Source organism: Magallana gigas, chromosome 3 (assembly GCF_963853765.1).
Source record: "Magallana gigas chromosome 3, xbMagGiga1.1, whole genome shotgun sequence".
NCBI classification, from domain to species: Eukaryota; Metazoa; Mollusca; class Bivalvia; order Ostreida; family Ostreidae; genus Magallana; species Magallana gigas.
This window is the reverse complement of record NC_088855.1, coordinates 19,567,817-19,592,711: the sequence shown is the minus strand read 5'-3', so window position 1 is coordinate 19,592,711 and position 24,895 is coordinate 19,567,817. Positions and strand designations below refer to the sequence as shown.

The 24,895-nt window shown below is 34.2% G+C and overlaps 4 protein-coding genes across 4 annotated transcripts; all 4 read right to left on the bottom strand.

Moving 5' to 3' along the window:
- Positions 1 to 3,708: 3,708 nt before the first annotated feature.
- On the bottom strand, positions 3,709 to 4,467 carry LOC136273319 (uncharacterized protein DDB_G0283697-like). Its single transcript, XM_066077750.1, has 2 exons — positions 4,188 to 4,467; positions 3,709 to 4,100 (listed from the first exon to the last, which is right to left on the bottom strand). Exons 1-2 carry the CDS (start codon positions 4,465 to 4,467, stop codon positions 3,709 to 3,711), a joined length of 672 nt encoding a protein of 223 aa, XP_065933822.1.
- Positions 4,468 to 11,618: 7,151 nt separating this feature from the next.
- On the bottom strand, positions 11,619 to 14,095 carry LOC117693171 (uncharacterized). Its single transcript, XM_066078801.1, has 9 exons — positions 14,015 to 14,095; positions 13,705 to 13,803; positions 13,530 to 13,574; positions 13,328 to 13,393; positions 13,115 to 13,216; positions 12,725 to 12,823; positions 12,467 to 12,577; positions 11,954 to 12,040; positions 11,619 to 11,835 (listed from the first exon to the last, which is right to left on the bottom strand). Exons 1-9 carry the CDS (start codon positions 14,075 to 14,077, stop codon positions 11,767 to 11,769), a joined length of 741 nt encoding a protein of 246 aa, XP_065934873.1. The 5' UTR covers positions 14,078 to 14,095; the 3' UTR covers positions 11,619 to 11,766.
- Positions 14,096 to 20,657: 6,562 nt separating this feature from the next.
- On the bottom strand, positions 20,658 to 22,412 carry LOC117693170 (uncharacterized). The gene is made up of 7 exons (XM_034483577.2): positions 22,372 to 22,412; positions 22,170 to 22,235; positions 21,956 to 22,057; positions 21,559 to 21,657; positions 21,277 to 21,387; positions 20,964 to 21,056; positions 20,658 to 20,846 (listed from the first exon to the last, which is right to left on the bottom strand). The coding sequence occupies exons 3-7, from the start codon at positions 22,028 to 22,030 to the stop codon at positions 20,778 to 20,780; spliced, it is 447 nt and encodes a 148-aa protein (XP_034339468.2). The 5' UTR covers positions 22,031 to 22,057; positions 22,170 to 22,235; positions 22,372 to 22,412; the 3' UTR covers positions 20,658 to 20,777.
- A 68-nt stretch (positions 22,413 to 22,480) lies between these two features.
- On the bottom strand, positions 22,481 to 24,014 carry LOC136273318 (RNA-binding protein 25-like). The gene is made up of 4 exons (XM_066077749.1): positions 23,589 to 24,014; positions 23,066 to 23,132; positions 22,859 to 22,939; positions 22,481 to 22,645 (listed from the first exon to the last, which is right to left on the bottom strand). Exons 1-4 carry the CDS (start codon positions 24,005 to 24,007, stop codon positions 22,481 to 22,483), a joined length of 732 nt encoding a protein of 243 aa, XP_065933821.1. The 5' UTR covers positions 24,008 to 24,014.
- Between the last annotated feature and the right edge of the window lie 881 nt (positions 24,015 to 24,895).

The window sequence follows — 24,895 nt, the reverse complement described above, 5'->3', positions numbered from 1 at the left end:
TTTCAGTAAGTATGTTACGACTTAATCCGATAAAAATGCGCAAAAAGCATCTCGGTAGGACATTAAAACATTAAATATATGAAGAAATTATAAATGAATCAATAAATTAAATCTTACATTGTACATGCATATATACAGGTATGTGTGCTCACATAGAGCCAATTTCTTAACTTCACCATTTACACAGTATACAGATATACCAATAATTTAAAAGTTACACATATTCTGCTGCTTGACTTTATATTATGTCATATTGAAAAAGTCCGCAGAAAGAATTCGAAGATGCGTCATCTACATCTCCACAAATTACGAAATTTATGCCGGAGCTAGGTGTTGTAACAGTGCATGACCATTCATCTCCATCTTGTGTCATTTCCGTATCCATGTAAGAAACCATTGCCTTCACGACAAGAGGAGACCGAAACCGACAGGTGACTGCTGTATTTGCCGGTAACTGGGCTGATAGAGGTTCTATCAATTTGCAGCAAAATGTGACAGCTTCGGGAAACGCTGTAGGGTAACCTAGACATGGGTCCGCTGGTTTTGTGCACTCGATAAGAAAGCAAGCCATCCTTGGATACTTATTATCCTTATTAACTTTTTCACAAGCCATGTTGTAATACACACCATTCTCATCAACTTCTTTACACATCAGTTCTAATTTGTAAAGGTCAATATCAGGAAAACACGCTTTTATATTCAAGGTGGTCTGTGTGACTGTCACCAAACAATATTTTTCTTCCTTCAGAGAGAGCGTTTTAGTTGCAGGTATGATTCTCGCAACCGTAGGTACACTTCGAGTTGTGGCAAATGTTTTATCCACGAATCCATCCCCACTTACATTTTTAATTGGAACTCGGTTCTGTTCAGTCTTTAGAAATCCATTGTCAAACGCCGTAAGATTCATTCCCCACATCTGTCCATTGTTTTGCGGGTATGCACTTAGCGTTTTTGAAACATTTGAAAATCTGATGAGATAAGTCATCAATAGTTCATACTTTTCCTCACTCCTATCAACTTGTCCATAAATAGTTAACTTATATTTCCCATTTGAAGGAGGTCTAATAGAAATCGAAAATACCCCAGATCTTTCCTGACGCAAAAAAATAAATTCATTGCAAAACAGTCCAGTTTTCATGTTATATAACCTAGAAACTGTACCGCAAAGAACCTCGTCTTTGTCTCCAATTTCGATAACAATTTCTTCATGAGCCTCTACTATGCTCTCTTTATGCGTCAATGGAAATACATTCCAAATCAGTGCACTGTGTTCTAGCTTCAGTGCCTTGTTGTAAGTATCAAGTGAAATTGGATTATCAAGGAGCTGCCATAATTTGGAAAACCCTTCTTCGTCAGATTTCCAAGGAAAATGGGCATTTATAAAGTGTTTCGGTTCGGTAAAGAAATAAAAGGGCTCGAGTTTTTTCTGAAATGAGTTGTTTTGGTCCAAAAAACCAGCACCCCAAGTACACTCAACAAAACGCCAATGTCCGTCAATGCGAACAGCGTTCCATGCATGATCCGTTTTTGTCAATGGTGTAAAATGATCTTCTGGTGAATATCCAAATGCTTTAGAGAAACCAGAAATATTTTTCACAGGAAGACCAGCAATTCTGCAACAATAGTTAAGAATGATTACTAAATAGTTAACTCCATTTTTCTTTAATTACTTTGCATGTAATTAGCAAGTTGATTTATCAGCCAAAATAAAGGAAATACAGTTTCTTAATTATATATAAGGTTTTACCCATACCTTAATATACACAAAAAATTTATGAATCTAAAACAATACATTTTTGAAGACATGTAACTTTGTGGATAATTGTCATTATCTACTCAGTTTTACATAAATTATTAGTTCTATGAATATTTGATTTTGGTTAAAGTTCAACAACGAAATACGATAAAAAAAAAATAATAAAAGAATTCCATCATGAATAAAGAGGACATCACAATAATATTTAAGTTAAATGAAGACAAAAGTGAATAAGTTATTCTCAAAATCTTTTTTTTTAAGTAAAAATGACAAATATAACCATGTTGAGTATCTCGTCATAGGGATAAAAAAAAACGTTTTGGAGCACTCAAACTTTATATATAATTAGTTTTTGATTAAGCTAAGGCCATTCTTTGAACCATTTTTTATCCAATCTTATGTTGCACTTTGCTAACGGTAGTAAATTTAGCGCGATCACACAAAATTGAGGAAAATATTCAAATACTTGCGTGCATAATGCTTCGAACAAATTAGCGTATCCACCACAGACCGATGTTCCCGACTGAAGCACAGATTCATCATCAGTTCCTCCATACTGGCCATTAAAGAAACCTTCTGTGTCATATCTACCAACAAAAGCGTACTCAAGTATAATCCAATAATTAAGTGTAAAGATTGCCAAAACTAGCTTGTCAGAGCCATATGAAAAAGTTGATGACATTTTATGAGTGTGCTCGATGGTTGTGGCTTTTTTTTTTTTTTGACTATACACCCATTACATGTATTTTAATCTCCTTAAAGAGGCATGGTCACGAATATGGCCAAATTCTAATTTTCTGATTTTATTATTTACAATGCTTTACAAATGCATTCTTAATGATCAAATGAAATTTGAGAGTCATTTATGGAGTTATAAGAAAGATACAGAGCTCACAATTCTTTGTCATGTAAACAAGGCTCGTGCCCTGTATTTGTTTACATAGGTTCAATATACCAGTTAAAAATATTTTTTAAGCTGATTTGTCTATTTTTTTATTCATTTTAACCATAGATAAACTGTTCCTAGCGTTTAACACATTCATTTTTGGTCTAAAACTGGAATTTTCACTTCAGCATTCAAAATGTAAACAAACGTTTTGTTTACATAGCAAAGAATTGTAAGCTCTGTAATTCGCTTATAACTCAACGAAATGTAAATATACAGAATTGAACATTTTGGCTATTCTATATGTTCATATAAGGAAAAGAATATGCAAATGTAAATATAAGTATATTGTAAAAATACAATAAATGTGGTAAAACGTGCGATAAAAAGAATCGCTTCTGAGTTCCTTTTATCAAACTTGTGTTTTCTATCCCCTCGCGAAGGCTCGGGGATATTTACCTGGAATAATTATTTTTCAATAACCTGACATCGAGGTACTTGTTATTATATTGATTTTAAAGATAAAAATATCAACCTTATGTTATTTATTATCCACATATAGATTACACGAGCTTTCTCCGAGTCAGAATTGGCTGGTTTAAGCAAATAGTTAGCTAGTGTACTGATGGACGCTTTCACTTCTTCGGGTGCCTAAAACCAACAAAATGTTTTTTTAATATCTCGCATCTTGTAAGAAGGCAAAACTTATTGACTTGAATAAACAGAATAACATGATTGATAAAAACAATGTAAAAATTAAAAACCGAAAGTGCATGTTGATCAATTGCGGTGAAATCCTCCTTTTTTTCTAAAGTAATTCCATTGGATATTTTGTCATCTACGCTATTTTCTCTGAAATTGTCTGAAGTGTTGAAAAAATCCTCAAATTTGTCCTCTTTTTGTTGTGTCGCAGTTTCATTCTCCAGTATATAGGGACTATTTAGGTCGGTACTCGGAAATTCGTTGGTAGAATCGTTATTTTCCTCATCTAATTTCAATAATATATACAATGTATATGTATACAAGAATAAAATATATAAATTATTCTGATCAAAAGTGACATTTTCTATATCATTTGTGCGCTTATCTTACCATGTTCAATTTTTTTTTCATTTTCAGTGTCAGAGTTATTTTCTGTTTTTGACACCAAATCCGATGATGCACTTAATGAATCATTTGAAATCTCCTCCTTATAAGTCAAGGGTTCTTCTTGTTGTGCTTCATTTAGAGTTTGGTCATCATCATCATCATCATCATCATCATCATCTTTCTTCATTGATACAATCTCAGACAGTACATCTTCTTTACTAATTTCTTTTGAGTCGCCAAAACTGCCGAATAAATTGTCTTCACCAATTTCTTCTCTTTCTGTAGTCTCATTTGCCAGTAGTTCAAGCCTACTTTCAGTACTTCGATTGAAAGTCTGATACATGTCGAAGTCACTCTGAAGATATTTATCTATAAATGAAGATAGGAAAGACATGGCATCATAACTTAAGACTTTTAATAAATCATTGAATTTACCATTTATTAGTCTTTTCTAACCATGATCGATGCTCCCCGTTCTTTCTCTGTCATGGTTTCGGAGACCACCTTCTTCTGTTTTTGCCACTAAATCTGATGATGTACTTGAAGAATTATAGCCCAGAAGACCCTCATTTCTCCGTGAAGTTTCATATTCAACAAGTTGCGTTTCCTTTTTAATTTGGTTATTGTCATTCTCTCCGAAATCTTCGTTCGATAACTGTTCTCCCGTTTTGGACCCTTCATCTTCCCGTTCAATGTTCTCCACAGGACTGATTTTTGTGGAGACACAGCATCCCATGTTTTAAGGTATTCAATCTCTTATTCAGCCTGCTAGTTTTATGTGAGAATGGTCACTTCCTTTTTCTAACAACATTTAAAGACTTCCTTCCTTGGAACTGATTTTTTGATTGATTTTTGGATTACTAACCACCATATACTGACTAAGCAAAATAGGCTATCAAACATGACAGTGCTACCAATAACTGCTTAGTGACCAAACTACTTATTTAAAATCTTAACTTCTTATCTGTGTCATATGCATGCAAATTATCGTTTTGAGGATGTAGAACATACTTGATCATATTTCACATTTGATCTCAACTTCGGAAAACAAACCTCCAATCTTGAAAGTTCATTTTATTAGTTATAAGGAATTTTAACATGTATATTTCCGCTCCAAATTATCAAATTATGTCGATGTAATTAGTTTTAAATTGAATATTTCCAATTTTAAGTCAGGGACCGAGCGGTCAGTTCAGTAGACCTAGATATTTGGTCCCAAGATCATGAAGCAATTTCAGACTTAAGTCAAAATTTTAGTCAGTCATAAAATGATTGTTTATGGCGATTATGACTTGTAATTAACAATGTTATTTCAAGACACTTTCAATAGTATTTCAATTTTGTCAGTGTTTTTATTAAGAAACATTGAGAAAGACAATGTACACATTTTGACTTAAGTCTAAGATTGCTTCATGATCCAGGGGCCAGAGTGGCGTTATCAGGGTTTGGGATAACCATTATTAAAAGGATTCAGTCAGAGCCGTAATCACGGCTTGGTATAGAATAGACGACAACTATTCTGATAAAATCCTAAATCATCAAAAACAAGATATTATAGTCACTACACAATCTGAATAATTTGTTTTAACATTTATAGAAAAATTAATTTAATTTGGTAATACATCTATACTACTATATTAAACTAATAGACTCGAATTTTTGGGCTTTAATACCGATAAATCGAAAGCGTACTCTCTTTTGTTTTATATATTCTAAACATCATTGATACTTGAAGATTACCAATTTGTTTTTAATTTTTCTCAATCAAGCTTCGATGATTAATAATCAACGAAAATTCCTCAAAACATTCCTGAAATCATCTGAAATTTTTAGATTTTACAATCTTGCGCATGCGCATTACATTCAAGCTAAATCACGGGAGGCTCTTCATTTTATGTTTCCACAATATCACATTAGTATGGAACGCCCCAACTGCCTTATGCAGATAATCTTCATAATATGATGATACTTCAACATTACATGCTGATACTTTAACATTACATGATGGTACTTTAACATTACGTGCTGATACTTCAACATTACATGCTGATACTTTAACATTACATGATGGTACTTTAACATTACATGCTGATACTTCAACATTACATGCTGATACTTCAACATTACATGCTGATACTTTAACATTACATGATGGTACTTTAACATTACGTGCTGATACTTCAACATTACATGCTGATACTTTAACATTACATGATGGTACTTTAACATTACATGCTGATACTTCATTATATGATGGTACAGTTGGTACTTCACTATGCGGTAGTTCTAAAAATAGGGTTAGGGAAGCGTCGCCTAGGGAACGAAATACGCTAAAACTCAGAACACGTGGATGCCTGTAAAGTTTTTAACACTGGGCTGTTTCTCTGTTTCAGAGATTGATCAGATTGGACTAAGGTCCACTAAGACTTACTCAACACATGCTACTATTTGATTAAGTGTTGTCTTTTAAATGGGTCATTTTAAATTTTAAAGAATGGCTGCATTGTGAGTTCATTGGGGCTCAGCGCATAAAAATCAGGGGGTACCAAAAGTCCTTCAGGGAATTTTGGTCTAAAAATGTGCATTCATAACCCAATCTTTTGGCGCTTAGTCAGAGAGAACAGCTAATTTATTTTTAAAAGCACCAAAAAACAAATACTTCTGTCATTCATGTTACATGTAGATTGGACTTATGGGGATTAATGGGTTCTTCCTGGAGATCCACGTGAAAGAGTGGGCAATGAAAGCACTGATTTGTTCAACAGTACAGTTACTGCTAAAATCAGATTCAACAGCAATGCAATGCTTTATCCTTTGCATGATCTTATAAGTTGCATGTGTGGTTGTCGTTTGCCTAAATACATTGCACCAAAACAAATCGTATGTTTCGACAATATTTTTATTCAGTAGAGATCCTCTCTCATGAGCTGTAGTGTATTGTGTACTTCTTCAGTTCCAGCTTTTTTTTTTGTTCACACATAAATCCACATACAAACATATTTCAGACATATTTCATACATTTCAAGATTCTACATATTGTAATATCTTATTAATCTAAAGGAAATAGATTATCCGTGTAGTGTGAAAACGTGTTTTCTTGCAAAAAAAAATATATATAGATTTTAAAAAATTAGCAGTAAATGAAGAGAAAAGGGGAGATATAGAAGATAAAAAAAAAAATACAATAGAAAAGGGGGTACATGTATCAAAATATTTGTTCACATGCAAGTCAATATAATTTAAAAAAAAAGAGAGAATAGTTTAAGCAATCACATATGTCATAAAACTTGTTATAATTTCTCACAAATTGTTTGCCAGTGGTTTTCATAATCTGAGTATCTACAGTTTTTCAATAAAGTATATTTTTTAAGCAGAATCCTGTTTTTTATTATTTGTAGTTCCAGCTTTTTGACATGATCCAAACTAGTCTCAGTGGACCTTAGTCCAAAATGATCATTCTCTGAAACAGAGAAACAGCCCAATGTTAAAACTTCCCTATTTTTAGAACCACTGCATAGTGAAGTACCATCATATAATGAAGTATCAGCATGTAATGTTGAACTATCAGCACGTAATGTTAAAGTACCATCATGTAATGTTAAAGTATCAGCATGTAATGTTAAAGTATCAGCACGTAATGTTAAAGTACCATCACGTAATGTTAAAGTACCATCACGTAATGTTGAAGTATCAGCATGTAATGTTAAAGTACCATCATGTAATGTTGAAGTATCAGCACGTAATGTTAAAGTACCATCATGTAATGTTAAAGTATCAGCATGTAATGTTGAAGTATCAGCACGTAATGTTAAAGTACCATCATGTAATGTTGAAGTACCATCATGTAATGTTGGAGTATCATCATATTATGAAGATTACCTACATGAGGCAGTTGAGGCGTTCCATACATTTGCATGGATAAACTTAGAGACGATAAAAGAAATGCGTGTAAATTTTCATTGGCATTTTTTTTTCTGTTCATCAAAGAAAATAAAAATATAAAAAACTCTAACACAGTGCATTTACTATTAATAGAAAATCCCGAGAAAAAAATTCAAATGTCAACATGGTGTGTAAAAAGCGTTGTTGAAGAAATGTAGAATTAAATTTTTCGAAGAAAAGTATTTATATGTACAGCTTCAAAATGATTTGTTATGAACAATTTGACTGTTATTTTCAATGCAACTTAATTAATTTTCTCCAAAATCGTTTTGGGGCGATTCTGAAATTTTCTGCTACATTACGGGTATATGGGAGGCATTTTAACTGTGGTGAAGGGCTTTCCCCAAACACAGTTAGATTATTCAAACTCAGCAGAGTGTAGTGAAATTAATAGCATTATTGTAGGCTTAAAGCTTGGTAATGCAAATGTCAACAATATACGGTGTGTCGATGTATCTATTTTGTTATTGTCCGATATCATATGCTATGTCAACCCGTGCACGCACGGGTCAAAATCTAGTACATACTATTTTTGCTAATGACGTTAACGTTACAAACACTCATTGACGCTATAAATTCATGACGTTATATCATTTTTATTACCTTATCTTACATTTAAAGCATACTTTAAAATTAGTTTTAGTTTTACCTGTGGTTATGAGAAGAATTTGTTGCAAATACTGATATCAAGCTCTCACAGGGACATACTGTATTAAAACATTTCAAAAACAATAAAAACTCATTTTTCAAAATTATGCGAAAAAAGTCCTTTTTCGCTTGACGCAACTGGAAGATCACACATTATTCTCGCTCGGTATATAAAAAATTCATTGTTATCATATATAAATGCATCTTTATTCTATCAGTTGAATAAATCTTTTTTGTATTGGATAATTTTAACATGTACAACGAATGCATTTAAATCACTTCAAACAGACTATGAGTGGTGAACTCAGCTGAAATCGACAACACCATCATACCACCTAACAGCGAAATGAACATCAATGGCTACATTGATCAAGAAGTTCCTTATCATCCATGTATGTGCATTTCTAAAGAATACTCACAAATCAGTCATTCCACAAGACCTGGATATATCACCATCCTTTGTTTCCTACAAATACCAAAACAACAACAACAACGTAAAAGTTAAGATCAGCAACGTAACAACAACAACGGTAAAAATCCCACCCAAAACACTGCTGTGTGAAATACAACCTGTCATTGAAGAAGAAATACCAAAACCTATTTTCGGAGAGAATTTCGATGATATCATGAACTTAATTAAAATATCAACCACGAATTTGACAAATTGTCAACAACAGCAAGTTGACAACATAATAGAATAGAACAGAGACATTCTTTCCACCAGCGATACAAATATTGGTCATAACAATAAAGTGAAACACAAAATGAACCGAGATGACGATACTCCTTTTAAACAGCGACACCGCAGAATACCCCCATCGATGTTCCAGGAAGAAAGAAACCATCTTTTTAAAATCAACAACTATAAGCTGCTGGAATTATCAGGCGCTCGGAATCCCCTTGGACAAGTAATGTTGTACTTTGCAGAAAGACAAATGGAGAACTTCGCATTTGTGTAGATTACAGATAACTTAATTCAAGAACCATCAAAGATGCAGACGCTTTACCTTTACATCGGTACATGTTAGTGCCGAAGCAGACGTTCAAGAGGACATTGAACTAGAACAAGAAACTCGTTCAGTCCAGTTCAGTTCATTTATTCGCTCAAAACCATTTTAAACATATGGTACATGAGGACAAAAAATGACATTAAACTATACATATAAATTATAAATTGGTCAGAGGTAAACATATATAAATATAAGGGTTAGAGAGTTAGGAAAAGTTATACAAAATGAAACTCATGGGAACAGACTACCTCGTATATCTTTGTTATAAATATACACAATTTTCTCAACAATTTCATATTACATGTTGTCATAAGATACGAAAATTTTAACACATTTGGTCTAGCCGAAATTTTTTTGTCTATAAACTTGTTCCGGACTTGAAATATCCATCACATTCTAAAATATAATGAAATTCATCGGCTATACGTTTTGTGTTACAGAGAGGACAAAATCTTTCATTTAATGGGATACCCTTCCATCTTCCCAGTTCAACTGGTAGATGGTGATTTGAAGTACGATATTTACCAAGAATTTTTTTGAATTTCAGGGGTAAAATATCTAAATATTTTTCATATCCAAAATTTGTTTTAAAGATTTTATACATTACTCCTTTTGATGAATTATTTATATCAGCATGCCACTTTTGAATAAATTGATCTTGTAATCGTAGGTCAAGGAGGACTAAGACCAATTAAACCAAGCTGGCTAATTACGCCCGGTGAATTCGTCCTACAACAACATTCAGGGACTGTATCAGAACCAGAGTGGAGGGATACAGCAGAATTCTTACTGGAAGTTTCCAAAGATTCCTTCTTTAACTGGACAAGGAAAAGAGAAGATGGCTGATGGACTTTTATCAGCTGTGATACCAAGGATCAAAGCCTGAGACAGTTTACTGAAAAAAGACCAGGACTTCTCCGTGAACAAAATATACCGGTACCATATACATGTACACACACTCTCAGAGTGTGTATATGGTATTATATTTACATCTACAGTACCAAGCATCATTTCCTCTATTTCTTACGGAAACTTATAGTTAATTCATAGCTGCAGGACTGTAGCTCCCGGTCTGAAAAAATTCGGATGGACGACCTGGGACTGTAGCTCCCGGTCTGAAAAAATTCGGATGGACGACCTGGGAGCTACACTGCCTCCCATAGTAAAAAACTGCAATTTAGGACTGATTAATCTCAATTCCAAACACATTATGTACAAATATTTTCCTCAGACAATTTACTACAGATATCGTCACTTTACTTGCCTCTGATGTTCTTCTAAACACCATCACCAGCCCCATAAAGTGAAGTGGTGCAGTTTGTTTACATGTGAAAATGGCGACTCTCGATCTTAACGTAAATTAATACACCTTATTTTCGGAGGTCGGTTAGCATGTTTCAGAGAAAGTCTGAGGCAAGTAAAATAACAATATCAGTAGAAAATTGTCTGAAGAATTTAATGGTACTCATTGTTTTCACAGAAGTTGTGTGAAAATAAGGTTAATCAGTCCAAAACTAGCGCAATTTTTTGTGCGCCGTAAATTGCACTTTTTTTTTCTATGGGAGGCACTGTAGCTCCCAGGTCGTCCATCAGAATTTTTTCAGACCGGGAGCTACAGACCTGCAGCTAAGTTAATTCATAGCTCTATAGAAATGACTGAAATCTACACGCCCTATTTATCGATTGGTCGAAATCAACAGCGGCTGAAAGTGACAGGACTGAAATTGACACGCCCTGTTTATCGTTTGGTCTGAACCTACAGCGACCTCAGTAAAATCCCGGACTGCACGAAATAATCATGATGATGCCCGACTCAAAGTCTCACAGGAGACGATACGGCTGTTTCTTTTAGCTAACGTACTTTTGTACATTAACAGTAATTTAGTGAATTTTACTAACTTTTCATAATCAGTTTATTAATTAGTTAAAGAAAGATGTTAATATAAACAATAAAATGCTTTCTTTGATGATTCATGTGGGTTATGAAGGTAGCGATCATTGCAGGAACAATTTACATAACCCGCTAACGCGGGTTATGTATTTTTCCTGCAATGTCGCTACCTTCATATCCCGAATGAATCACCAAAGAAAGCATTTTATTGTTTAAATGGTACCGGAATTGACACAAGTTATGCGCGGCCAGGTGTGTTTTATTTACAAATACTTGCGGAATGTGAATTAAAATGTCTGTAAAAAATGAAATTCCCTTGAGTTTTTCTTAAATCTCTTTGGCCATTGTTTTAAAAGAAAAAAGCAAACCATAAATAAAACATAAAATGAATTTTAATAAATAAAGATTTGGCAACAATCAATGACTTATAAACTTTTAAATACTGATAAATTACTTCGGAAGCAAAAGATAACAAAAGAATTCAAGTTTAAGAATAATCAAGGAAATTGGTGTCATCACAAGGTTTTTTAAAGTGTTTCAGGATTCAGCGAAATCCAAAAAATCTCACAAATCTTTCGCCAATCGAGGGTCTTCTTTTCGCATTGAAAGGAGCCTGGAAAAGTTAAAAAGACAATGTAATATAAAACCCAGAAAAATTACAATGAGTACAATTAAGAAACTTTTTTGGAAAAAAAAATAGATTTGTAAACTAAATTATTGATATCACACACCTCGCTCTCTTCCTCATGAACTGCTTCTACGGAACAGCTTGGTACTTCAACAGAGTTGTTCTGAGCAAAGTCTGGTTGCAATACAACCTATAATTAGGAAAATATCATCATGTAAAATGTATATATTACATGTTGCGAACATTTTCTATAGTTTAGCTTTTTTGGTAAATTAACATTATTTACTCTTCTTAATTATATTGAAATTCCTCATGACTGTGATGTGATAGAATGTAAATTAGTGTTGAGCTAATTCCCTAATTCCCTAGTAATCGCCGATACGGAAAATACCACATAAGGTACAAATCCGGCGGTTATAAAAATATCAAAAGCATCTCAATTCACTGACCAAAACAAAAATGTAATGTGTAACTGAACAGCTAACTAATGTAGGCACTCAAATTGAAAAAAAAAAACAAATTAAAAGAAATAAGTGATCATTGTTTAAACGTCCTATAAATACAGGTGAATTGCATTTACAGGTAAAGCCCAACATTATATATATGATTTACATACCTGTTGCACTTTTGAAAATTCTTCTATCCCGAACAGAAATAATTTCCTTGGGACAAATCCAGCATCTTCATCATCATCTTCAATGCACAGTCCTTTTAGAAATGTCTGTCTCTGAAAAATTTAAAGTTCTTTCAAAATATTACCAAGACATAAACACTCTCTCTCTCTCTCTCTCTCTCTCTCTCTCTCTCTCTGTTTAACAATACCTTTAATATGGTCATTATTTTCTCCATATTTTTTATAAGTATTTATATGTACCTTCAGTTCTTTATGCACATTTATCATCTGATCTCTCTTGGCTTTTGCTTTTTCGCAGTAGACAATGAATGGTTTTCTCACTCCCGAGGTAAATAACGTCTGAAAAAAAATCAAATTAACTCTGAATTAGTTTTTTTCTGTGTATGTGTGTGTGTGTGTGTGGGGGGGGGGGGGTGTACATAAATAGTGTCATTTTTTACGAAGAAGTTTAAGAAGAAGTTTAAGAATATTAGGTTAAGTGTACAAAAAATCGCACACATTATAACATCAATGGACATCGACAACCCTTCCCCCTCCCCACTTCAGCCAGAAAAGAAACAAGAGGGACAGAGTAATATACTAGTATATATAGAAGATGAAATATATCAGTGACGACTGACGAGGCCATACCAGCAGCTCCTCGTGAACGGCTTCTGTAGCCTTTCTGATATCCAGGATGCGTTTGACGTTTTCCTCGTGCTTCATCCTAATAGATTTCTGAACTTGCAGAAACTGTCAACAATAAATATGATAGGACCTCCATATTAACTCAAAATAAAATTATGTTTAGCGATTTCATGGTATTTTTTTTTAATCATAGCTACATGTATATGCATGGATTACCTGAAATGTTGTTTCCTCCTTCAGCAACTTTTGCCGGGTCTTCTCGACGATTTCACTGACGTATTTCTAAAAAGAGGAATTTTTTTCTAATGTACCTTTCTAATCAATGACGGTTTTTAACTTTTAAGAAAAAGAACGCTGCATTTAAATCAGAATCTACATTCATATGGATGTATGATTATTATTATTTTGTATGGTTTACCCTCACTCCATCTAAGTTAACCCTTTTTTTTGACAAATGCTTGGCCTGGAAATAATAAGACGAATTCTTAAGGGCGTGAAATTATCTTTCAATGTAGATGTTATAATTTTCAAAATTTGTTAAATGACGATTTTAGGGGGCACGGAGGAGAAAACTTAGAATAGTAGAGACTTACCTTCAATTCCGCGTGAACAGTCTCCATTTGTTCTTTTTTTTGTTTCACTTTATCGGCATGCGCCATCTTAATTCCAAATGCCTCTGCGTTGAATGTGCTCTAAAAAAAATCGCACCATTAAACGTCCAACATGCAAATCAAATCTATAGCATGTCATGTAAAAATTTCAAATTCAAAATAATTTGCATCGTATCTGATGAATTATGTTATTCATATAATATTCCCATAATTAATACAATTAAAATTAAAAAGTCATTTACTTAATAATGTGTAAAGCATAAACGTTAAATATAATTTACAGCCTCCTTACCAATAATTGGGTATGGACTGCAGCCATTGCTCTATTTCTTTCGTTCATATGCATATGTTTCATTGATTGTTCTGTAACGCGGGGAACCTGGCAACAAATAACATAATGTTACAGGCAAGATTTCAACTCATAACAATTCAATGGGTTTAAAAAAAAGAATGGAAATCAACTTGAGAAAATTTCAAAAATAAATTCACAAGTAAATAGCGTACGTTTAATATGTCCAGTCTTTGATTGGCGCTTGCTTCGTCTAATTCAGCATCCTTTTCACTTACGGATCTGTAAGAAAAATATAGACTAAGATGGATTCATTTCTGTCACAAAAAATGTGATTTATTAATACCAAAAAAAAAACCATGCCGACGATTGCAATATCATTATACTCCTTCATTTAACTGATAGGCACTGGCATCGACAGGGGGGGGGGGGGGGGACTGCCGCTCCCCCTCCACTTTTTGGCGTAGGAAAGATTTGTGTTAAATTTGCATATAAAAATAAAAAACTAATTATGGTGGAACTGGTCCTAACCCGCACATTTGAATTACGAACCATGTAAAAAATATAAATTGAAAATAAGGAAATGAACATTGAAATTTTTGGGTATGCTACCCCCCCCCCCCCCCCCCCAAGCATGGATTCGTATTTCCATCGTTATCTGGAGTAGAATATCAATGTATCTAATGTCCAGTCATAGGGTTATTAAAAACTAAATATTTACAGTATGTTTTCTTTTATTTTCTCCAACCTTTTTGCATTTTTAGTCCCGCGTTTTCGTCTCCTTTTGATTTTATCCTGTCTATGGAGGGCCATGTTCATGATTTGTCGTATCTCTTCCTCCGACTTTAATTTCCTATCTTTGGCCATGGTTCTTGTTTTACAGACATTTCTGAAGGAAAACCTTTTTTTCTCTTTCAGATGATACATTTCTTCGTCTTTCTCACTATCTCCAAGTCCTCCGGCTTTGGCAGTTTCGTTAATGTTAGGTGGGGACTATTCTTTCGCAAGCCTCATTGGTTTTCGCCGTTTTTTCTCCTCTCCTCTTTCTTCTTCTGCATCCTCGTCTTCACACTCCCACGCATCTGTATTCTGTGATCTCTTTTCCAGTTTTGCGAACATTTCTTCCAACCTTTGTATCAAATAATCCGATTGGTGCTCGTCGTCCATTGTTTCTACATCTCGCCAATTACCCTATTTCAGAAGGATTACATTTTAATCAAGAAACGACGAGATTCCAATCGATGTGATCTATGTTCAAAACTTTATACTTTTGCCATTCTGATGTTTAAACAAGTTCTCTTTTTTTTTAAAGATTTTATGTTGTGTAACATGTGTCTCGAATTGTGGTCATTAACAAGCCAATAATGTAAAAGAACCTACAACAAACTAATGAACAGCAAACAATATAAGACAAAGAAATAGATGATTCGATCAAAGAACTTACCACGGTGGTGACTGGGCCATCCCTATGTTTTGAATGGGCTTTAGAGTCCATTTCTCAATCTTAAGATCTGTAAAAAAAATAAATAAGGAGATTAATCGTGTACACTGTACGCAAAGTTTATGTGACTTTGGTCGTGATGACGATTTGTCTGTATGATCATTATGACGTTAGATCATTATGACGTCAAAAGCTTTACTAAAAACCTGGGTCGATGGAAAATTATTTTCATTTGTCATTCAAATTTTACGCATCTGTATACTGAATCTTTGGTGATTCAAATCAATTTCGCTAACAGTTTATAATTTTTTCCCTGCAATGTCGCTATCTTCATAACCTGCATGAATTCCTCAAAGAAAGCATTTTACATCTTTAATTCTTTTAACAAGTTACTGAATTGTAATAAGTAAGTAAAAGTAACGTTGAGTCTGACATCATCAAGAAATAGAGGTAATCATGCTTGGTTATGTAAATATGGGATAATATTTGCCTTTAAGACTGGGAGAGTTCCAATCTAATCAAAATTAGACGTTCTGAATCCGCTACTGCTTCTCAAAGAAGCGGTAGCGGATTCAGAATGTCTAATTGTAGTTAGGTTGGGAGAGTTCAAAACAATTTTTTAAACAAATGTGTTAATTAGAGAGAGTAAATATTTCTAACTGTATGTGGGCGAATTCAAGACGGAGCGAAACCGATTGTAAATGTAAATCTTCAAAAGTCTTCTTTTTTTTTTATTAAATAAAAATAATCAGAATTTTTTTTTACCAGTTGGCAAGGTTGGTTTAAAAATATTTTTATTATTCATCAATATGAAGTAACATGAAGTAATAATATTAGTCCCCTACCGGTTTCACCGGAGGGGACTATAGCTTTCCTCTGCGTCCGTCCGTCCGTCCGTCCGTCCGTCCGTCTGTCTGTCCCACTTCAGTTTTCCACACTTTTTTTCTTTATGCATTTGATGAATAATATGAAACTTGCTGAACAGCTTCAAAATGTCAAACTACAGATTAAGTTTACACTTTTGTAGCGTCTGATGTACATATTTTCGAGAAAATTAATTTTTCATATTCCAATTTTTTAATGTTCGGGTTTGTTATCGGGTTCGGTGTGTATTGAATAAACGAGGCTAGTATGTAGTCAGTAATGATATCGTGCGTTACTTGTACCATTCATAGGCGTCGGAAGCAAATTGAAAGTGGGGGGGCTAGACTAATCCTCAGAAATATTGAGAAAAAAGTAATTCCCAAAATCATGTGGAAATCCTAATCCGTGGGGGGGGGGGGGGGGGGGGGAGTATACCTATACTTCCAAAAAAAGAAATTTACTTACCAAATTTTTTTTCTCTCAAAATCATGAAATTCCTAATCCGGGGGGGGGGGGGGGGGGGCTTGTATGCTTCTGAATCTAACCTCGCGAGAAAAAGTGGGGGGGCTGAACCCTCTATCATGCTATGTTTCTAATGGTTACGTATAACTTTGCAAAAAAAGTGGGGGGGCTAAGCCCCCCCCTAGCCCCCCCCCCCGGTTCCGACACCTATGCCATTCCTTTTATCATTTCTAACAAACAAATAAATTCTGTAAAATAGTGACAAGCATTGTGTTGTAAATTTAATCGGCAGGGGTTTTTTGTATTATTACAATAGGGTTCGTTTTCGGGTTGGGCTGTTTAACTGTTTGGTTTGATTTTACCTATTTTGTATTTAATATCTATATCAACTAAATAGTTTTAATTTCCTCTGTTCTTTTATCTCGGATTAAAGCATGACATCGCGTTTACAATAGCTCTGAAATAGTTGTGTGCTTGGAAGCTTTCATAGAATAATACAAATCGGTAGGGGACGTGTATTGCTTATGCAATACTCTCAGAATGCTTGTTTTATCTCACACCAGCACTGTGGTGGGGGGGGGGGGGGGGGCTAGGGCCATTCAACCCAGGGAGAGAGACACACTGCTTCCTTGTCTCGTCTGGAGAGAAAGGGTTGTAGACAGGCCGGGGCATGGTGTCGGCAATACCCGGTATTTTACATGTAAACATCCCTTTTTGACATTCTGTTGAACTTGCTTGATTAATCTGTTCTTGCGCTTGTTAAATCTTGAATTAATCTAAAACTTAATTTTAAACGATAATGATTACGTTTAACTAAACCTATAGTAGGATAAAATATAGTTCTAAAAATAGTCAGCTAGAGACAAAGTCACAGTAAATGGAAAAATTTCTAAAAGAAAAATTCTTTAGATTTTTGTATTCCAAATTAGACTGAAATTTGTTTTTCCTTGATTTATACAAATTGTTAAAGACAGATCGATGTGACTTCTTTGAATTACAAAACTTTATTGTCCCAATTACTCAGAAATAACAATAAATAAACAACAAAACCTAAGTACAATTTTCCGTGTAAATGTACAGCGCATTTGTAAAAAAAGGAAGAAGAAGTAAAAAACCAAACAACGAATCGGCAGAATTAATCACATTATCTCAATACATACAAACATGCACTGTCTTCCTCTTCTTTGGTTGATATGTGAAACTAGATTGTTACGTCACAAATCCAATGACGTCAAAACATATCTTCAAACTTACCCCCCCCCCCAAAAAAAAAAATTGATTTGACTTTAAGCTCATGTGAAACATGGGGGGAGGGGGGGCGGAATTATTTGTTTGCCGAGGGTGCCTATTCTTTTGTAGATTTTATTATGAGATTTAACAAAAGTTTATTTTTCGGGGGGGGGGGGGGGGGGGGGGGGGTCCGACAACCCCTTCTTGATGAGCACATGAATAAATAAACTGTTAAAAAAGTAGAAAACAGGAAATTTCTTAAGTTCTTCTGAGACATTTTTTTTTACATAAGGAACAGAAACATTGGCATTTGTCTAGGAATCAAAATCAGCGCACAGTCGTGCGAAACAACTGCGCTTCTGAGATTGATTCCCACCAACACTTCACAACCGTAGACGTCAGAGAATTATCATACATTACCCGCGTTAATGATATACATTTTATTAAGGTCTTCCGTTTCCAACGGAAGACATTATTGTTATTGCTTTGTTTCTTTTTCCCTTTTCTTTTTTTTTCTTACGCTTTTTTGTACAAGCGATTTCTTGAAAACGACTTGACCGATTTCCGTGAAAATTTCAGATCTTGTAGATATTGATAAAAATCTTATATGTAATTTTTTATTTTAATGACGTCATTTCCGTTCGGGAGATATTGACGTTTTGGTGATTTTAAGAGGGTCTTTTTACCCTGCTATCTCCTCCTAAACGAAAAAAGATATTGAATTTAAATTTTCAGGGATTGTAGACAAAAGATTGTAGATGTGTTTAAAGGCATTTATGGTTGTCTGGCTTCAAAGGCGTCTAAGCTCGCCTGGACCCGAAAATCGAGTTTGAGAAAAAACGACGTAATTTTTAATGGTTTTCGTTCTTTATCTCCTTTCCTGAAAATATTTTAACATTATATATAGAGTAAATAAAATTTCTATTTACAAGAGCTTTCGTTTGATAACAAGAAAAAGGGACTGGTCCCTCAAATTAGGGGCCAAAAGGGCCCTAAAGTCTTTCTTCCATAGCGCTTTACTGAGAAAATTTTTGTAATATGTTTAAACAATATTCAATCATAAAAGAATCGTTACCTGGCCCCAATAAGGAGATTAGGGGTCGGTCCCTAAAACGTCCTATCCCAGATAGCTAAAAAACGGCAAAGAATTTCTAAACACTTGTTGAACAAAATATGTTTAATATCAAAGGAACTTTCGTATGATGCCAAGAAAAAGGGGCTGGTCCTTCAATTTAGGGGCCAAAAGGGCTCTAAAGTCTTTATTCCATAGCACTTTACTGAGAAATATTTTGTAATATGTTTAAGAAGCAAAAATGGTTATCTTTTACTAATAAAACTATATATTATAAATTTTTTATTATGCGTAACGTAATTAGGGGTTTTAAGGGGCCAAAACTTCGATCGAATATATCTCAAAGGACAAATATTTTGAAAAGCAATATAGAGTAAAAGATGCTTAGAATCATGTTTTAAACAATATTCAATCATAAAAGTTTCGTTATCTGGCCCCAATAAGGAGATCAGGGGTCGGCCCTAAAACGTCCTTTCCCTGATAGCTCAAAAACGGCAAAGAATTTCTAAACACTTGTTGAACAAAATATGTTTAATATCAAAAGACCTTTCATATGATGCCAAGAAAAAGGGGCTGGTCCTTCAATTTAAAGGCCAAATAGGCTCTAAAGTATCTTCCATAGCACTTTACTGAGAAATATTTTGAAAAGCAATATTGAATAATAAATGCTTAGAATGATGCGCTTGTCCATACTCAACCATCGAAATTTTGTCATATGGCCCCAATAAGGAGATAAGGGGCCAGCCCCTAAAACGGTTTTTACAAAATAGCTCAAAAACGGCAAAGAATTTCTAAACACTTGTTGAACAAAATATGTTAAATATCAAAAGACCTATCTTTTTATTTTTAGGGGCCATTTAAGGCTCTGAAGTCTTTCTTTTATAGCACTTTACTAAAAAAATATTTTGTTATATGTTTAGGAAGGAATAATGTTTATCTTACATTTATTTAACAATATATTATAATTAATTAGTTTATCGTGTGTTCCGTATTTAGGGGTTTTTACGGGGTTTTAAGGGGCCAGAAGTACAAAACTTTGATACCTCAAACTGAATAAATATTTGAAAAAGCATCATTTTGAAAATCAATATGGAATAAAATGCTGAGAATGATGTTCTTAATACAATTCAACCATCAATTTTTGTGTTGTTGCCCCGATAAGGAGATAAAGGGTCAAATATCAAAGTCAAGGTCATATGACCTTCAAAAAATCGCACGGAAGACCTCCTCGTTGCTCGCAACGAGATCGTGTCTAGTTGTTTATATTTTTCTCCGAATCTCCGAATCTCTTTTCAGTTATCCATATAAAATGAGTACAAAAAAACCCACCAAATCGACACGAGCGTCAAAAACGAATGCAAACAATTCTTTTCTTTTAAAATGTTTTGGCTAAAACGTGAATTTAATAATATCAGCAATTATATCACATAAAACAAATCAAGTTAATTAAAATATCTGTAAAAAATCAAACTCCCTTGAGTTTTTCTTAATTCTCTTTGACCATTGAGGGAAAAAGCAAACCATAAATAAAACATAAAATCAATTTTAATTAATAAAGATTTGGCAACAATCAATGATTAATAAACTTTTAAATACTGATATATAACTTCGGAAGCAAAAGATAACAAAAGAATTCAGGTTTAAGAATAATCAAGGAAATTCGTGTCATCACAAGGCTTTTTAAAGTGTTTCAGGATTCAGCGAAATCCCAAAAATCTCAGAAATCTTTCGCCAATCGAGGGTCTTCTTTTCGCACTGAAAGGAGCCTGGAAAAGTTAACAAGACAATGTAATATAAAACCAAGAAAATTTACAACGAGTACCAATTCAGAAACATTTTTGGCAAAAAAGAGATTTGTAAACTCAATAATTGGTATCACACACCTCGCTCTCTTCCTCTTGATTCGCCACTGGTTCTACAGAACAGCTTGGTACTTCAACAGAGTTGTTCTGTGCAATGTTTGGTTGCAATACAACCTATAATTAGGAAAATATCAAAAGCATCTCAAATCACTGACCAAAACACAAGTGTAATAATATATGTAACTGAAGAGCTAACTAATGTAGGCACTCAAGTTTTTATTGATAGAAAGAACAAAATAAAAGAAATAAGTGATCATTGTTTAAACGTCCTATAAATACAGGTGAATTGCATTTACAGGTAAAGCCCAACATTATATATATATGATTTACATACCTGTTGCACTTTTGAAAATTCTTCTATCCCGAACAGAAATAATTTCCTTGGGACAAATCCAGCATCTTCATCATCATCTTCAATGCACAGTCCTTTTAGAAATGTCTGTCTCTGAAAAATTTAAAGTTCTTTCAAAATATTACCAAGACATAAACACTCTCTCTCTCTCTCTCTCTCTCTCTCTCTCTCTCTCTCTCTCTCTCTCTCTCTCTCTCTCAGTTTAACAATACCTTTAATATGGTCATTATTTTCTCCATATTTTTTATAAGTATTTATATGTACCTTCAGTTCTTTATGCACATTTATCATCTGTTCTCTCTTGGCTTTTGCTTTTTCGCAGTAGACAATGAATGGTTTTCTCACTCCCGAGGTAAATAACGTCTGAAAAAAAATCAAATTAACTCTGAATTAGTTTTTTCTGTGTATGTGTGTGTGTGTGTGTGGGGGGGGGGGGGGGGGGGGGTGTACATAAATAGTGTCATTTTTTACGAAGAAGTTTAAGAAGAAGTTTAAGAATATTAGGTTAAGTGTACAAAAAATCACACACATTATAACATCAATGGACATCGACAACCCTTCCCCCTCCCCACTTCAGCCAGAAAAGAAACAAGAGGGACAGAGTAATATACTAGTATATATAGAAGATGAAATATATCAGTGACGACTGACGAGGCCATACCAGCAGCTCCTCGTGAACGGCTTCTTTAGCCTTTCTGATATCCAGGATGCGTTTGACGTTTTCCTCGTGCTTCATCCTAATAGATTTCTGAACTTGCAGAAACTGTCAACAATAAATATGATAGGACCTCCATATTAACTCAAAATAAAATTATGTTTAGCGATTTCATGGTATTTTTTTTTTAATCATAGCTACATGTATATGCATGGATTACCTGAAATGTTGTTTCCTCCTTCAGCAACTTTTGCCGGGTCTTCTCGACGATTTCACTGACGTATTTCTAAAAAGAGGAATTTTTTTCTAATGTACCTTTCTAATCAATGACGGTTTTTAACTTTTAAGAAAAAGAACGCTGCATTTAAATCAGAATCTACATTCATATGGATGTATGATTATTATTATTTTGTATGGTTTACCCTCACTCCATCTAAGTTAACCCTTTTTTTTGACAAATGCTTGGCCTGGAAATAATAAGACGAATTCTTAAGGGCGTGAAATTATCTTTCAATGTAGATGTTATAATTTTCAAAATTTGTTAAATGACGATTTTAGGGGGCACGGAGGAGAAAACTTAGAATAGTAGAGACTTACCTTCAATTCCGCGTGAACAGCCTCCATTTGTTCTTTTTTTTGTTTCACTTTATCGGCATGCGCTATCTTAATTCCAAATGCCTCTGCGTTGAATGTGCTCTAAAAAAAATCGCACCATTAAACGTCCAACATGCAAATCAAATCTATAGCATGTCATGTAAAAATTTCGAATTCAAAAAATAATTTGAATCGTATTTGATGAATAATGTTATTCATATAGAATTCCCATAATTGTTACAATTAAAATTAAAAAGTCGTTTACTTAATCATGCATAAAGCATAAACGTTAAATATAATTTACAGCCTCCTTACCAATAATTGGGTATGGACTGCAGTCATTGCTCTATTTCTTTCGTTCATATGTTCCATTGATTGTTCTGTAATGCGGGGAACCTGGCAACAAATTCCATAATGTTACAGGCAAGATTTTAACTCATAACAATTCAATGAGTTTACAAAGAAAGAATGAAAATTAACTTGAGAAAATTTCAAAATTAAATTCACAAGTAAATAGCGTACGTTTAATATGTCCAGTCTTTGATTGGCGCTTGCTTCGTCTAATTCAGCATCCTTTTCACTTACGGATCTGTAAGTAAAATATAGACTAAGATGGATTCATTTTTGTCACAAATATGTGATTTATTAATACCCCAAAATAAACAATTCTGACAATTGCAATATCATTATACTCCTTCATTTAACTGATAGGCACTGGCATCGAGAGGTGGGGGGGGGGGGCTGCCGCTCCCCCTCCACTTTTTGGCGTAGGAAAGATTTGTGTTAAATTTGCATATAAAAAAGCGAACTATGATGGACCTGGCCTTTATCCGCATATTTAAATTACGAACCATGTAAAAAATTAAATTGAAAATAAGGATATGAACATTAAATTTTGGGTATGCTAACCCCCCCCCCCCCCCCCCCCCCACTGGATTAGTATTTCCATCGTTATCTGGAGTAGAATATCAATGTATCTAATGTCCAGTCATAGGGTTTTTAAATACTAAATATTTACAGTATGTTTTCTTTTATTTTCTCCAACCTTTTTGCATTTTTAGTCCCCCGTTTTCGCCTCCTTTTGATTTTATCCTGTCTTTGGAGGGCCGTGTTCATGATTTTTTTCATCTCATCCTCCGACTTTAATTTCCGATCTTTGGCCATGGTTCTTGTTTTACAGGTATTCCTGAAGGAAAACCTATTTTTCTCTTTTATATGAAACATTTCTACGTCTTTCTCACTATCTCCAAGTCCTCCGGCTTTGGCAGTTTCGCTTATGTTAGGTGGGGACTTTTCTATCGCCGGCCTCTTTGGTTGGCGCCGTTTTTTCTTCTGTCCTCTATCTTCTTCCCCTTCCTCGTCTTCACCCTCCCACGCATCTGTCTTCTGTGATCTCTTTTCCAGTTTTGCGAACATTTCTTCCAACCTTTGTATCAAATAATCCGATTGGTGCTCGTCGTCCATTGTTTCTACATCTTGTTTGTAATAGAAAGATCTCATTACTTACAAACATGCACTGTCTTCCTCTTCTTTGGTTGTTATGTGAAACTAGATTGTTACGTCACAAATCCAATGACGTCAAAACATATCTTCAAACTTATCCCTCCCCTCATGTAAAACATGGGGCGGAATTATTTGTTTGCCGAGGGTGCCTATTCTTTGGTAGATATTACTTTGAGATTTAACAAAAGTTAATTTTTCGGGGGGGGGGGGGGGGGGGGTCCGACAATCCCTTCTTGATGAGCGCATGAATAATTGAACTGTTAAAAAGTAGAAAACAGGATTTCGGAAGTTTTTCTGAGACATTTTTTTACATGAGGAACAGAAACATTGGTATTTATCTAGAAATCAAAATCAACGCACAGTCGTGCGAAACAACTGCGCTTCTGAGATTGATTCCCACCAAAACTTCACAACCGTAGACGTCAGAGGATTATCATACATTACCCGCGTTAAAGATATACATTTTTTTTCCCTCTCCGAATCTCTTTCCAGTTATACATATAATATGAGTACCCCAAAAAAAACAAACTCAAATCGACACAAGCGTCAAAAACGAATGCAAACAATTCTTTTCTTTTAAAATGTTTTGGCTAAAATACGTGTCGTGAATTTAATATCAACAATTATATCACATAAAACAAGTCAAGTTATTGCATCTGATAGAAAGTCTTTACGATGACAACCCCAAATCTATATAATATATTCATGCTTTAAATCATTAAAAAACTTTTACTTTGTTTCTTTTTCCTCTTATTTCTTAAGAAAAATAGATGTGTTTATAAAGCCACTGACAAAGCTGAATCATGATTATGAAAAAAAATTGATATAATTCACGTACTGATTTTGAAG

What these genes read in the sequence shown, in the direction of transcription:
- LOC136273319 (XM_066077750.1), bottom strand. Translation starts at nt 4,467, where the DNA reads ATGGGATGCTGTGTCTCCACAAAAATCAGTCCTGTGGAGAACATTGAA. An exon ending in AACGGGGAGCATCGATCATG is followed by an intron (nt 4,101 to 4,187) that starts GTTAGAAAAGAC and finishes CTTCATTTATAG; the next exon opens with ATAAATATCTTCAGAGTGAC.
- LOC117693171 (XM_066078801.1), bottom strand. Translation starts at nt 14,077, where the DNA reads ATGAAACATATGCATATGAACGAAAGAAATAGAGCAATGGCTGCAGTC. An exon ending in CAGTCCATACCCAATTATTG is followed by an intron (nt 13,804 to 14,014) that starts GTAAGGAGGCTG and finishes GATTTTTTTTAG; the next exon opens with AGCACATTCAACGCAGAGGC. An exon ending in TTAACTTAGATGGAGTGAGG is followed by an intron (nt 13,394 to 13,529) that starts GTAAACCATACA and finishes TCCTCTTTTTAG; the next exon opens with AAATACGTCAGTGAAATCGT.
- LOC117693170 (XM_034483577.2), bottom strand. Translation starts at nt 22,030, where the DNA reads ATGAAGCACGAGGAAAACGTCAAACGCATCCTGGATATCAGAAAGGCT. An exon ending in ATGTGCATAAAGAACTGAAG is followed by an intron (nt 21,388 to 21,558) that starts GTACATATAAAT and finishes TAAATTTTTCAG; the next exon opens with AGACAGACATTTCTAAAAGG. An exon ending in AATTTTCAAAAGTGCAACAG is followed by an intron (nt 21,057 to 21,276) that starts GTATGTAAATCA and finishes TCCTAATTATAG; the next exon opens with GTTGTATTGCAACCAAACAT.
- LOC136273318 (XM_066077749.1), bottom strand. Translation starts at nt 24,007, where the DNA reads ATGGACGACGAGCACCAATCGGATTATTTGATACAAAGGTTGGAAGAA. An exon ending in AAAGACTGGACATATTAAAC is followed by an intron (nt 22,940 to 23,065) that starts GTACGCTATTTA and finishes ATTTGTTGCCAG; the next exon opens with GTTCCCCGCATTACAGAACA. An exon ending in CAGTCCATACCCAATTATTG is followed by an intron (nt 22,646 to 22,858) that starts GTAAGGAGGCTG and finishes GATTTTTTTTAG; the next exon opens with AGCACATTCAACGCAGAGGC.